Source organism: Anas acuta, chromosome 13 (genome assembly GCF_963932015.1).
Source record: "Anas acuta chromosome 13, bAnaAcu1.1, whole genome shotgun sequence".
NCBI classification, from domain to species: Eukaryota; Metazoa; Chordata; class Aves; order Anseriformes; family Anatidae; genus Anas; species Anas acuta.
The window spans coordinates 5,880,039-5,893,546 of record NC_088991.1 but is presented as its reverse complement, the minus strand read 5'-3'; the positions used below and the strand labels follow the sequence as shown (position 1 = coordinate 5,893,546).

Genomic DNA, 13,508 nt, shown 5'->3' with positions numbered 1-13,508 from the left:
TGTCCTAAATCTTTTTTTTTTTCCTTTTTTATTTCCTGAAACCAGAGGGGTTTCCCTTCTGCTCAGCACAGAAAAACCACCCCTCCTCATCTATTCCCCCCACCCTCTCGGTCCCCAGAGGCTGATGTCATCACACTTGAAATTCAGTTGCAAAAAAAAACAAAAAGCAAATTGCCTTTCAGAAGCATATATAAACCCTGACAGCAAGGCACCTTTCAGACACCTCTCCCATCCCTCGAATAGAGCAGTGCAGAGCTGGGCATTGAGCAGTGGGAGCAGCCAGCAGAATGGTCTACTTAACTTTGCAGGTAAATACTATCTTGTGTACAAAACCTCTCCATCTCTCGTCTTTCCTTTCTCACTTTAAGGAGGTCGTGTCACTTTCCGGGTGGTTCCCCTAAGCCGTCAAAACTGTCGTGACATAAAACGGGAACCTGCCCCGACGTTAACAAAACCGGATGGTTTTCGCAGACACTTTATTGACAGTTACTAACCCCTTTCTTCCACGCCTGGTCCTTTTACGCATCCCAAGGGTGTTTCACCCCGTGCCGTGGGGGGGTTGTTGTTGTTGGGATGTGCTGCGTGGGTCTTCCTCCTCCCGTCCACCTGGAGCTGGTCCTTCTCGCGGCTGTAGGAGGATTTCATGGTAGATCTGAGAAGTCTGCGCTGCCCCTTCCACTGCACTGCTTTATTTCCCTGGCTGTTCTTGGCACCCCTGCTGGACCGAGCTTTGGAAAATTTTTATTTTTTTTTTTTCTCCTTTAAATATGTAGGCTCTGAAAGTCAGCTTTATCCGCTCGTTTGATCTGTGAGTGTCTTCCAATGCCATGTTAGAGGCACAACCAGTAAAACAGCTCTGAAAAAGTTCAAGCAGCTTAGGTGACAAATGGTCTTTCTCTGTCTTTGCTCTAGAAATCCCAGAAGATCTTGGCAAGCTCCCGGCAAGTGCATAAAACTGCTGCTCACGGTTTGTATCTCTGCAGAACAGCATTCCCTATCCTTTTTTGTTTTTCTTTTCAAGAGCATCTCAAAATAATTGTGTCATTACTTATTTTTTTTCTTTTTCTTTCTTTTTTTTTTTTTTTTTTAAAGTAGCTGGGTTAAGCATACTGAGCTAGACTTCTCAAATTCTTGGAAGTTGTGCTTAGGGGTCTTGTTACGATAATTACTGCCCTGGGTGGAAAAAGTGGTAAAAATGTTGCTTACTAGCCCTGTGCTAAAACCGTCTTTAACTGATTGAGAACCAGACTTTCCGAATTCTTACACTTTGACCATAAATTGCAGATATTTGAATTGTAGCTCTCATTGCTTAGATTCTTAACTCTTCTCTCCTTACTTTCTCACAACTAATCTTGCTATTTACACTGCTTGAAGTGTTTCACTGATAACTCTCTGTGTCTCACAGCTGCACAACCTCAGCTTCCCACTTCAGACAAATCAAGCACAACTGTGCAGTGCACCCACTTGGTCTGTTATAAATTGTGTCTATTAACTCCTTTTTAAACGTGTTCTTAATGCAGTAAGAGCAATTTGTGGTTTTTCATGAACACTTGGAACAACAGAAATAATAATAATCCATGCAAATCCAATTGCTCTTAAACAGGTTTATTAGACAGTGTTTTTGTTTGTTTGTTTTTGTTGGTTTTTTTTTTAATAAAATTCTGCAGCACAGCTGCCATAGCAGGATAAAAACACGGCTGTCATTAAGCGTCTTTAATTGAAGGGTTAAAAAAACATTGCTGATTACTGAAGTGACAAAGAGTAATTGATGATGGGAAGGAAGCAATGAACATTTTATGGGTGCAGTGTGATTCAGGCAGATTTTCCTACAGCCTCTCCAACCTAGTTGGACCTCACATTCCCCCTCCTTGAGGGCGTTGGTGCTTCCATTTGCGGTCTACGGGAGATGCTCTCCACGTACACAGGGAGGGCACTGATTTTGGCAGCAGAAGGGTTTCCAAACTGCTGAGTGGTACAGATTCCTATAGCGATCCATTTCGCAGAGCCGCTGCGAGGGGTGGATTTTATTTCTGTGAGTCACAGCAATGATGACATTCTCAGCTGTGTTTACAAGTGGATTTCAGACTCCTAGGCTCTAGGTGAGTCCAAACAGATTTTCAAGCAAACTGTGAGTCAGTGGGCATGACATTTACGAATGAATGCATCCTAGTGAAATTAGGGAATGGTCATTTTGTTTGATTGGGATATTTTCTGTTTAAAAAAATATAGTGTCATAAGTGCCTGTTGATTTTGATGAGGTTTCCTCTAAGATGTTGGAAGAAAGTATTTTTATTTTCTTGTTTCATTCATCTTTACTTTTTTGTGTGATTGCTTTCGTTTGGGCGTTAGTGCTGTCTCTTGTTTGTATGCATGTGTATGTCTACCCCACCACCATACACATATACATACATGGGAAATCATGCAAATACTAGATATATTGAATTTTCTGGTTTTTCTAATCTCATGTGAGCTCTCAAAATGATATTATAAACTATAGTGGATCCTAATGACTGTAATTCTATGAATTATAAATTCATCAAAACAAAAGCAATTTGTCACTGAAATAAAAATGGTCCCAAATTGGATATTTTCCATGGAATTTAAACACCTCCAAAGATTTGGAAATTGTGACTTCCAAATACAAAAGTGCCAATAGTCTGTGTTATCTGCCCAGCTCTACCTTACATAAATACAAACACTGACTTTTCCTTGGGAAGCGTGTTGTGTTGCTTCTTGTCTACTAAAAAGGTTTTCAGAGACAGGAAAAAAACTTCCCTTCAGACACCAAGCTCAGGTGATCTGCTGGTCTATTCCCCTTCTGAAGCACAGGCTGAAGCCTCTGATGTGCTGAGCTGAATGGTGTAAGAACACACAAAGGCCTTTTTGCTTTTAATCACTAGCATCCTTCTGAGTGCATAGGACTTAAGAGCTTTACTGCCTGAGCCCAGACACCACACAGGGATAAATTTAGAGATAACTTACAGATAAATCCAGGCTTTGGGTCTAATGCTGCTTGCTAAAAGCAATGGAAGCTATAGAATGTAATTGGGGTTAAGCTTAGTTTGGGTTTTGGTTGATACACTCCCAACAGGGCTCCACTGGTAATGGGGCAGGGCACTTGCTCTGCTCCTTCTCCAGATATGGAGACATAGTTTGCGTTGACATCCCCAAAAGATGGTTTCTTGAAACCCAAGAGGGGTCATGTAGCTGAGTCCTGCTTCTCTTGAACCCCTTTGAAACCACTAGAGGAGTGACCCAGAGCAGTCCTAACAGCACATGAAGGCTGTAGGAGCCAGGATGCACCCTGGACCTTTGGAAACCCATGGAGAAGGACAGGAGTCGCACTGATCTGCTTGCCTTGAGCTCCCTGTGCTGCTGATGAGGGAGGAGATGCCAATCCCCTCCCCAGCAGCGTCTCTCTGCTGTCTGTGAATCACAACCCATCGGCTCCCTAGGGCTGTATGAGGCTCTGTGACCCAAGGGACATGCTTCCTGTGATCTCCAGTTGTCTTCTCCCTTCAGTAAACCCAGTGGGGACAGAGGATAAAGGGCTGTGAGCTGTCAGCCCACTTCCCACCCGCTCCCCCTCTCTCTTGGTTCTGCAGTGGTGGCCAGGAGTGCTCCCGAGGAGACCGTGACCAGCAGCTTCGCCTCCTTCATCCACGCAGTCCGGCCCGAGCACTTGACCAAGACTGTCCGTTACAGAAGCAAGAGGATGATCCTCGACAGCATTGGGGTCGGCCTCATGGGCAGCACAACGCCCGTGTTCGATATTGCTCTGCAGTACTGCCGGGTAGGAACAGCCCTATTCCCTTGGGTGTTTGCAGTCCCTACGGTGACCCCATCACCACAAGCAAGGCTTTATTTCATGGATGATGTAGGACTTTTGCCTTGCAGTGGGGCATCATACCATCACTCCTTCACTCCTAAATCTCCCTTTTTTGCAGGAGCTGTACTCTTCAGTTGCCGTGAGCTCCGTCTATGGCAGGCCAGGCATGAAGCTCTCCCCGACACTGGCCGCGTTCACCAACGGTGTTGCGGTAAGGCAGGCTCTTCCAGGAGAAGATCTGCTTTGTGGTGCCTTTAAAACACTAATTAGTATTGCAGGAAGCAGTCTGGTGCCTGAGAGGGGCTATGGGGGCCAAGAAGTCCTGGGTTGCTCTGCAGTCTTGCACACTGCTTTTAGAGGGGACCAACCAAGCACCGTGGGGACCTCTGGATGACTGGGTGGACGTTGTTATAGATGCAGCCTCAGCACTAGTAGCAAGGACCCCCTTGGCTCGTAGCCCCCTACACCAGAAAACCCTTATCTCCATTTCCCTGGCAGACACACTCCATGGACTTTGATGACACCTGGCACCCTGCTACTCACCCATCTGGGGCTGTCCTGCCGGCTCTCCTGGCTGCTTCCCAGATGCTACCTCCGAGCACCAAACCCAATGGGCTGGATTTCCTCCTGGCATTTAACGTGGGTCTGGAAGTGCAAGGGAGGCTCATGCATTTCTCCACTGAGGCTCACAACATTCCCAAAAGGTAAATCTTTTTTTTTCTTTTTTCTTTTTTTTTTTTTCCCCTAGTAGGCTGGTGTGAGTGACCAGGGCTAGAGGATGCTACAGCAATTTCAGTTAGAAAAACAAGCATAAGCGTACAACTTATTCCCTCTTGGTAGCTCGCACAGCTCTGCAGGCTCAGGGCCACTGTGCCAAACCCTCATCATGATGACTGAGTCTCCATTGTGGTCCAAGAGACATCAGTCAGGATCTGTTGCCCTAGGGCATGGTACATGAGGCCACCTTCTTTGCCTGGAAGGGTGAAAGACAGGGTGAAAGTTTAGCTGTACAGACACAAGCCGTGCCACCTACTCTTAGAGAAAATTAAAAAGAGTTTTCCGAAGATGCTGGCCTCACTATGTGGTCTCCAATGAAGTTTCAAACAGATGTTTGGTTTGGCTAAATGGCTAAATGTTGAGTCAGGTGAATCCCATCCACAACAGAGCCATGAGGGATTCCCGCTGGCCAACGTGGCTGTTTCACGCTCATACCTGCACTTTCCCCCTTAGGTTCCACCCTCCTTCAGTGGTCGGTACCATGGGAAGCGCGGCGGCCACGGCAAAGCTGCTCTCCCTCAGCATGACACAGTGCGCCCACGCCTTGGGCATCGCCGCCTCGCTCGCGGGGGCACCCATGGCCAACGCCGCCACCCAGGCCAAGCCACTGCACATCGGGAATGCCACCCGCCTGGGCTTTGAAGCAGCACTGCTGGCTGCCCGAGGGATGGAGGCTAACCCTGTCATTCTGGATGACATCCCGGGGTGCTCTGGGTTCAGCGCTTTCTATAGTGTCTACCAACCCAAGCCACTGTCCACACCGGGTGACCATCACGAGTTCCTCTTGGAGAAGCAGGATATCGCTTTCAAGCGCTTCCCGGCCCACCTGGGGATGCACTGGGTGGTGGATGCTGCCTTGTCTGTCCGGAACCTCTTCATCAACTACGCAGGGTCCTTCTCTCCCTCTTTGATCCGCACCATTGTGCTGAAGATCCCAGTGTCCAAGTACATCAACCGGCCTTTCCCCAGCTCCGAGCACCAGGCCAGGCACTCCTTCCAGTTCAATGCCTGCACAGCCCTGCTGGATGGCGAAGTGGGCCTCAGCTCCTTCACGGAGAGCAGCATCCACCGGCAGGAGCTGAGGGAGCTGCTGGACAAAGTGGTGGTGGAGCACCCTGAAGATAACGTGGCCAACTTTGACAAGATGTATGGAGAGGTGGCACTGCTCCTGCACAGCGGGGATGTCCTCACAGGCAAATGTGACACTTTCTATGGGCACTGGAGGAAGCCTCTGAGCAGAGAGTCACTCCTGAAGAAGTTTCGATCTAATGCCTCTCACGTTTTTCCTGAAGAAAAAGTAGAAACCATCATCGCTATGGTGGACAACCTGGAGAATATGTCAGATAGCTCCCAGCTGGCCTGCAGCCTGTGAAGGAACAGCGAATGGGTTCCTGAAAAGGGACTTATTCCAGTGAAACTCTGATTCCTTTCTTCATTGGTGCTTTACTATTCATTTCCAATGGCAGGAAACTTCCTACCCCTTGAAGTCAAAGTAGACGCTTTAGTATCAAAGGAGCCCATGAGGCAGGAGGTGTGTCTGTGTGAGCACTTAGTACACAGAGTCAGTTTTGACTTAGGTTGGTTCTCAGAAGCTGAAAGGCCACTACAAATACCAAAAAATCCCATGAGAATCTATGTGAATCCTGGGCTATTATCTGGAAACTGGTCTCCCACTAGGGATAGTCTAGATATTTTAAAGCTGAGCTCAAAATTATTTTTGTATGGAATGCCTAATTGTTGAGTCTGGGAAGAGGACATCCAACTGCAAAATGTGTGCTTTTCTTAATGCTCCTCCTGGCACTTTTTGGATCATGGTTAGGTAGTCTTTCTGGCCAGATGAAAAATCTATCAGAGTTACTGTAAGCAGCCCTGCCTGCAAAGCTCTCAGGCACAGAAGGAATTCTTTTTTTTTTTTTTTTTTTGCTACTTTTTCAGCAAAAGCCTTCCATTTCTGCAGCATTTGGGAAGTGGTTGTCAATTCTCTCTGTGCAAGGGATCATTCAATGACCCTTAAAACCTGTCTGTCTTTTCTGAATGAAAAGCAGTTGGTAGGTGAGGAATCATACAGCAGTCCTACATCTATATCCCACACCTCCTGCGAGGTGATCCTAGGGCTGTGGCACACCATCCCTCCTGGCTTTGGGCAGGTCACCCCGCAGCTATTTAGAGCTAGCTTGCCGGAGGTCACCTCTGTGGTCAGCAAAGAGATGGGTACCTCTGGACGGTTGGCACAAGCACACTGTAACTCGTGTTGGGAAATTCCTGGTTCTCTCCCCTGAGAGGAGAGAAAGGATAAAGAGACTGCATCTCTAAATCAGCTTTCTGGCTGGGACAAAATCTGTACTTGTGCTCCTGAGCAACCACTCACTGAAAGGCTTTCTTACCCTGCGTCCTTTCTGAACAGCAAGGAGAACTATGCAATATTCCTCTGTGCGTTAAATACTGTGACTGCTTATCCAAAGGACCTGTTTCCAGTGTGATAATGATGTGGGTACAGAACCTGCTGGAGAATTCAGGGCTGCTTTCTGCTGGGAGATGGGTCTAGACAGGCAAGGAATGTGGGCTGGTTCCTTTTTAGCTTGCTGGTAGTGGGCTCTGCAAAGAATTTCCCAGTCAGAGCAAAAATGTTTGCCCACCTGTTGTAATCCACTCTCTCCTACTGTCTAAGCATAGTCACACTGAGTCTTTCTAAATAAAGAACTGAAGTAAATCCATTTTCTGCATAGAGATTTCATTCTACATCGTGTAGGTTTCCAATTTTAATCCAAACACATACAATACCATGGCTTTTGAATGAGAAGTGGAACACAACAGAGGCTAGGACAGAGTGAGCTGAAGCTGAGAAGGTGACAAGGGAATTATCACCTTCCATCTATTGGTGCTGGAGTGGGGTGGGGTGTGGGATTGAGGTAGGGGGAACATTTCATTCGGATTTGGGTTTCAGGCTACATTTTGTCCATGAGATCCAGAAGCTCTTCTAAACTTGATTCATCCTACTTGCATTCCAACATCGCCAGGTTGTGATAAGGTCTTTAGCAACACTTGCTAGAAGGTCATTGTTTGGGAAAGGTGAATCCCTGCTTATCCCTGATAGTCTGAGACAGTCTTCATAAACCCAAATTCATGTCCCCACTGGGAAAATGTGCTCACTATATACTCAGCAAAGTTAGTAGACTCCAGATCACACATTGGCAAGAGCTGCAAGAAACTTAATTTCATAAATCTCTCTGAGTGCAGTTCTCCTAGGTGCCATCACCCCTCTAGGAGGGAGAAGGCCACTTCAAGCTTGTGGTGTTTGACACTGATCATTGTCAGTCCTTGGTCAGAGAGGGACAAGGCTTTTGTGAGGCTTTCACAAGTACAAGGGCCTGAAGATCTGGTGTTGCTGCCAGCGTTACAAACTGCTCCCACTTTCTCAGCCTGCAGTCTCAGCTATCCAGCAAGGCACAATCCTGACACATTTCATCAGAAAATGCGTAAAATAAGGGAAGTTTCAGGAATGCTGGTAGTGTACAAGCCTATCAGCTGAAGTAGTAACAGCTTTTCCAAAATATCTGGAAGCTGAAGGCATACTTGAGGGTTTTTTCTTTCATGGTATTTCTTCTGTAAGCCTAGGATCCTGAAAACGCCTCCAGTCTCCTACCCCAGAAAAATGTCTGACTCATTATTTCCAGTTTCAAACAATGAATGTTTCATGTCCTTAAAAAAACAGGAGGCCTTGCCCCTTGGTAAGGAAAGTGAGGTCTTTTAAGAGCATAAGAAAAAATGGCCCCGGGAAAACTATAGGCCAGCTTGTGTGACGCTGAAAGTAATCCAGTAATTAATATGGTGCAAACAAAGTTCCTAACTTCTCCTGTCAAGTTGAATAAGAAAAGAACCATTGTCCTTCTTTCTACTGCTGCTCCAAGATAAATGATGCTTAAAATAAAAATAAGAACAGGAAACCTTTCTTCCCAAACATATTTACAGTAGCGAGCTCATTGAGTAAAACAACATTTCCAGCGCCGAGCCAGGCAGGACACCTGTGAGCAAGCAATCAGTAAGGACAAACCCAGGCCAAAAATGAACAGGGTAGGGCTGGAACAAGAACCTGGGCAGGGAGAAGCCCAGGCCAGTAGAGCTGGGAGCTGGGGCCGGGCTGGTAGGAGCGAGGATGCTCGGTGGCTGTCAGCACCCTGGAGAGCAGCCGCAGAACCGGGGCTACTGCCCAGGGGCTCCCCCTTTCCCACGGGTCCCCTTCCCCAGCGGTCCCCTCCTGTTCTGCATGTACAGGGCAAATGTGGTGAGTTGTGGTGTCTCCTCCCAGGGGAGCGCTTATGGCTCACTCCCACAAATGGTTCAAAGCAAGCTACAAGCAGCTTTCATCCCTACTGCCACCACTGACACAAGATTTGGGTCATTGGAAGCACTGCATTTATTAGGGATTTTCTTTTCTTCCACCATGGAGGAGATGGATTTTCCACGAAATGACATTTAAAAAAAAAAAAAATCAATTCACTGATTATTTCAGTTTTAGAGGTGATTTTGACTGTAGAGGTCAGAAGAGTTCTCTCTGCCTTCCAGCACTGTTTCCTTGATGATAACGTTGCTACCGCAGTGTGGCCAGCTGGGGAACTGCTCTCCTGGAAAAAAAAACAAGTAACCCCTCTTTGTTCCTTCATGCTTTTTAAATAATTGAAGTATTAAAGAAAGAAGGAAACCCAGATGACAGTCCAAGACAACCATGCTGAGCTGCAAGGAGAGCCAACATAGAAGTTTTGTGCCTGATGCCACTGTCTTCTTAGCACCTCATTTCCCCTTCATCCCTGCAGAAATCTAGGTGAGCTCCATGACTTTAGAAACCCTCCCCTCCTTACAGCCACCTCCTTGCTGCTCCTCACTGCTGCTTTCTCCCATCCCCGGTGACAGAAACCCTATAAATATTCAAGTATTTATGCAGAGCTGAGTATGAGGCACAGCTTCACGAGCACTTTGTGTGTCAGACGCTGAGACCCAGTTCCCAGTTCCCAGAGAGGAGATAGGTTACAGCAGGATGGATCTCCCAAGAAAGCCATGAAGTCTCCATTGACATTGATTTATAGAAGTAGGATTCACATCCAGGGGTGAGTGCAGAGCAAGCTGGGGCTGATCCTGCCTTTGGAAAGCTCTCGAGGCTCATGCAGCTTTACAGCTGGGAGCTGAGACTTGTCATAGGTTTACAAAATGAAAGCTTGAATTTGTATATAGACCATCAAAATCCTGGCCTCTGCATCATACCTCCTGCTGGGACCCAGGCTGAGAGTACGGGTTGTGGTTAGGGCTCCCCTCCGCTGACTGCACTCATGTCTGTGCTGTACCTAGAAACCTCAATCAGGTTCTCATCGGGGTCTCGGAAGTAGATGGATGTTATTGGACCCACGGCACCAGTTCTGGCCACAGGACCTTCTTCAATGATCACCCCACAGGCCTGGGAGGAGACATAAGAGCAGGGATTTAATGCTCAAGGGATTTTTATCAGGTCATTGTGCACTCTTCCCTCCAGCCTTAAAAGCATGCGACATTGTATGAGAAAATTCTGACATTCCCCAAAGCACAGACCTTTAAAGTGTCACTTGTGAGGCTCTGGCCTCATGCCTCCCAGGGTTACACTGCCCTGTGCACACTCTACACCTTGCTCACCTTCAGATGACTCAAAAGCTGCTCCAGGGGTGCCTGTGTGATAAGGCAGATATCTACAGAGCCGGGGACCGGGTGGCGAGCCTTGGGTTCAAATTCCTTCCCAACCTCATGCAGGTTAAACTTCTGGTTGCCAAAACGTAAAGCTTTGCGATTTCCCTGTCCCCACCAAAAAAAAAAAAAAAAAAAGAAAAAAAAAAAAAAAGAATCAATACCAAAGAGACTTACTGGGCTGGAAGCTTTCAACATCCATTCAGCTGTGTAGTCCTAAAAGTCCTGGGGGCATGGCTGTAGTCCTGCTAACTCTGGGCTCTTGCTGGGATAACTCAAGGCAAGAGTTGACTGCTGCAAGATTCCCACCACATCCCTGGAGATGCAGTGACCCAACAAAGTCCCATGGCCACTTGCAGCTGCTTCTAAGCCATAAAGATGAGAATTTTCAGTTCTGGGCACCCTCCATCCTGCCTGTGGGACAGCCATAAAAATAATGCACACGCTGGGAACTGCGGAGGGAACCAAGATGAGGCAGTGGGAAGATGGTAAGGAAGGAGGTTCTGACACATCTTTTCTTTGCAGGCCCCCAATATTTCTTCAGATTTATATGACAACCGAGACCTGATCCCCACGGAAACGCAGGGCAGTGACCTTCCACCTGTGCCCATCTGAAGAGCAGATTGATGCTCACTGTAGCCCTGGGATGTGAGTGCAAGTGCCTGACTTTGTTAGCTCTACTATCCCCAGACCAAGGAGAAATCCCAAAGATTTCTCCTGTCAGATCCACAGGAACCAGCCACTGGCTCAGGACTACTACTTTAGCTCCCCTCAGCCTTTCCCCCATGTTACCTTGAAAGTCACCACTTCCATGCCCAGGACTTTGGAGTAGAAGGCAACAGTGTCCTCAATGCTCTTAACAGTCAACACGAGGTGGTCCAGGCGCTGGATGAAACAAGGGGGTGGACTCATGTGTTCTTCCTTCCAGGACATCGTCCCAGGGCTGAGAACAGAGTGCAAAACCACTCGAGAGGAAGGTGAGGAGCACCCAGCTGCAAAGGGAAACGATCCAGGAAGCTGTTAACTGAACTGTCAATGGAGATCAAATGGGTTTTCTTTTGGCCTGCAGGTGGCACAAGTACAGAAGCAATAAATTCATATATTCATAGAACATCCTGTGTTGGAAGGGACCCACGAGGATCTCCAACTCCACCTCCTGGCTCCATAAAGGGCCACCCAAAAATCATACCCTCTGTCTGAGAGTGTTGACCAAACACTTCTTGAACTCCAGCAGCCTCGGTGCTGTGACCATGTCCCTGGGGAGCCTGTCCCAGTGCCCAACCACCCTCTGGGTGCAGAACCTCTCCCTAACCCCCAGCCTGACCCTCCCCTGTCCCAGCTCCATGCCGTTCCCTCGGGTCCTGTCGCTGTCCCCAGAGAGCAGAGCTCAGCGCCTGCCCCTCCGCTCCCTGTGAGGGAGCTGCAGGCCGCCATGAGGCCTCCCCTCAGCCTGCTCTGCTCAGGGCTGAACAAACCCAGGGCCCTCAGCCACTCCTCACACGTCTTCCCCTCCAGACCCTTTTCCATCTTTGTAGTCCTTCTTTGGGGGCTTTCAAACAGTTTTATGTCCTTCTTAAGTTGTGGCACCCAAAACTGCACACAGTGCTCAAGGTGAGGCTGCACCAGCACAGAGCAGAGCAGGACAATCCCTTCCTTTGACCAGCTAGCCATGCCGTGTTTGGTGCACCCCAAGGTATGGTTAGCCCTTTGGGCTGCCAGGGCGCACTTGACTCCTACTCAACTTGCTCTCCAGCAGAACCCCCAGATCCTTTTCTATGGCCTGCTCTCCTGCCTCTCCTCCCCCAGACTGTACATATAAACAGGGTTGCCCTTGGCATTTTCTTCTATATTGGATTCATACCATCTGGCATTGCCCTTTTGCAGCAGAGTGCATAGGAAACGGCTGGCAAGGAGAGATTTCAGCCCCACTGACACAAGAGCAAGGTCAGCATAAAACCAGGCACAGCTTCACTGGGACATCTGGTCCTCACGGTCAGAGGAGCTCACTTGGAGCAGGACCCCACTGTCCTGCACCACTCCTCCTTCTCACAGACAGCGTTTGGTGTTTGACCAGCCTGGGCTCAGAACCTCCACAAAGTCCTTCCCACCCAGGAAGTTCTCCTGGGTGTTCCTGAGCTGCAGGGCCCAGCCTGCAACAAACCTCCCCAAGACCTTCCCCTCCTGCATGACCAGTAAGCCTGCAAACACCACAAGGAAACCAGATCATAAAAATAGGCTGAGTACCTGCAGGAGAAGCAGAAGAGCTAGTGGTGGAGAGTGCCTGGCTTTACAACCGTCCTCCTGCTGCCCGGAGCTGAGCTGTGTGAGGAGTAACGTCACAGGAGAAAGGGGAAAACAATAAAATAAACGTTGATTAGAAACAGGAGCTCTAAGCACTGCTCCCCACAGAGGTGTACTTTGACCTTAGGGACCTGAAAGTCCAACCACACAGAGTTGCTTGAAAAAATCAAGGCTATTTTAGTGACTTACTCTTTGCAAGGGAAAACTGAGTTAATGTGCTAAACTAAGGCACACCATTGAGCTTGCTGCTCAGACTGGGGTGGCTTACTGTTAAGAAGATGGTAAGGATGCCCCTAGAGAAGAGCTGTGGCAAGCAGCCCCTTCCCCTGCAGCAGACAATGTTCCTTTTTGCCTCCAGAATTATTTTCTACCATGAACCATGCTGAGGTCTTATTGCCCAGCGAGACACTTGCTGTCCTAACAGCCAATGTATAGCAAGAAGCAATAGCAAAGGAACCTCAGGGTGATGTGCACAGCTTTGGACACCTTTTTGGAGATACCTTCCTGCAAACAGGCTCCTCCAAAGAGGCTCTCCATGGCCTGAGGCAGAGTTAGTGATCTACAGAAAACAAACGTGCCAAAAATAGCATGGAGTTTTGAAAGGTCTGAAGCTCTCTGGGCAGTTGGCTCCAAGGGAGTAAATTGTTCAGACTGGGGAAAAGCTGCCAGGGAAGTGGTTCAAGGCACAGGACACGCTGTGTTAAAATCATTCTGCATAGACCCTCTGCACGCAAACTGCCCATGCTTCGCTGTGCACAGTGGGGAAAATAAAAAAATAAAAAAATAAAACAAATTTCTAATATGTGGAAATTTGGACACAGCTGAAAATGCAGTGTGATGTATTGCATTCTGCCCCAAGTTGAGAGAAAGGACATCTGGAGGATTCTGGGAGGGA

At 47.9% G+C, this 13,508-nt stretch overlaps 2 protein-coding genes across 3 annotated transcripts; one reads left to right on the top strand and one right to left on the bottom strand.

The window, feature by feature from the left end:
- Positions 1-2: 2 nt before the first annotated feature.
- On the top strand, positions 3-7,320 carry LOC137863761 (cis-aconitate decarboxylase-like). Its single transcript, XM_068697173.1, has 6 exons — positions 3-308; positions 913-967; positions 3,606-3,793; positions 3,948-4,040; positions 4,328-4,533; positions 5,060-7,320. The coding sequence occupies exons 1-6, from the start codon at positions 288-290 to the stop codon at positions 5,976-5,978; spliced, it is 1,482 nt and encodes a 493-aa protein (XP_068553274.1). The 5' UTR covers positions 3-287; the 3' UTR covers positions 5,979-7,320.
- A 1,682-nt stretch (positions 7,321-9,002) lies between these two features.
- Positions 9,003-12,697, bottom strand: GLOD5 (glyoxalase domain containing 5). Of its 2 annotated transcripts, none has more exons than XM_068697169.1 (5): positions 12,557-12,697; positions 11,105-11,255; positions 10,265-10,420; positions 9,863-10,052; positions 9,003-9,228 (listed from the first exon to the last, which is right to left on the bottom strand). In XM_068697169.1, exons 2-4 carry the CDS (start codon positions 11,243-11,245, stop codon positions 9,900-9,902), a joined length of 450 nt encoding a protein of 149 aa, XP_068553270.1. In that variant the 5' UTR covers positions 11,246-11,255; positions 12,557-12,697; the 3' UTR covers positions 9,003-9,228; positions 9,863-9,899. The 2 variants fall into 2 exon arrangements, with proteins under 2 accessions (XP_068553270.1, XP_068553271.1); XM_068697170.1 differs by having other exon boundaries at positions 11,105-11,341; positions 12,557-12,696.
- Positions 12,698-13,508: the final 811 nt, after the last annotated feature.

Coding starts and splice junctions, on each gene's coding strand:
- LOC137863761 (XM_068697173.1), top strand. CDS start 288: ATGGTCTACTTAACTTTGCAG. Junction 309..912: donor TGGTCTACTTAACTTTGCAG/GTAAATACTATC, acceptor TCTTTGCTCTAG/AAATCCCAGAAGATCTTGGC. Junction 4,534..5,059: donor GCTCACAACATTCCCAAAAG/GTAAATCTTTTT, acceptor TTTCCCCCTTAG/GTTCCACCCTCCTTCAGTGG.
- GLOD5 (XM_068697169.1), bottom strand. CDS start 11,245: ATGTCCTGGAAGGAAGAACACATGAGTCCACCCCCTTGTTTCATCCAG. Junction 10,421..11,104: donor TGGAAGTGGTGACTTTCAAG/GTAACATGGGGG, acceptor TGGTGGGGACAG/GGAAATCGCAAAGCTTTACG. Junction 10,053..10,264: donor AGCTTTTGAGTCATCTGAAG/GTGAGCAAGGTG, acceptor GTCTCCTCCCAG/GCCTGTGGGGTGATCATTGA.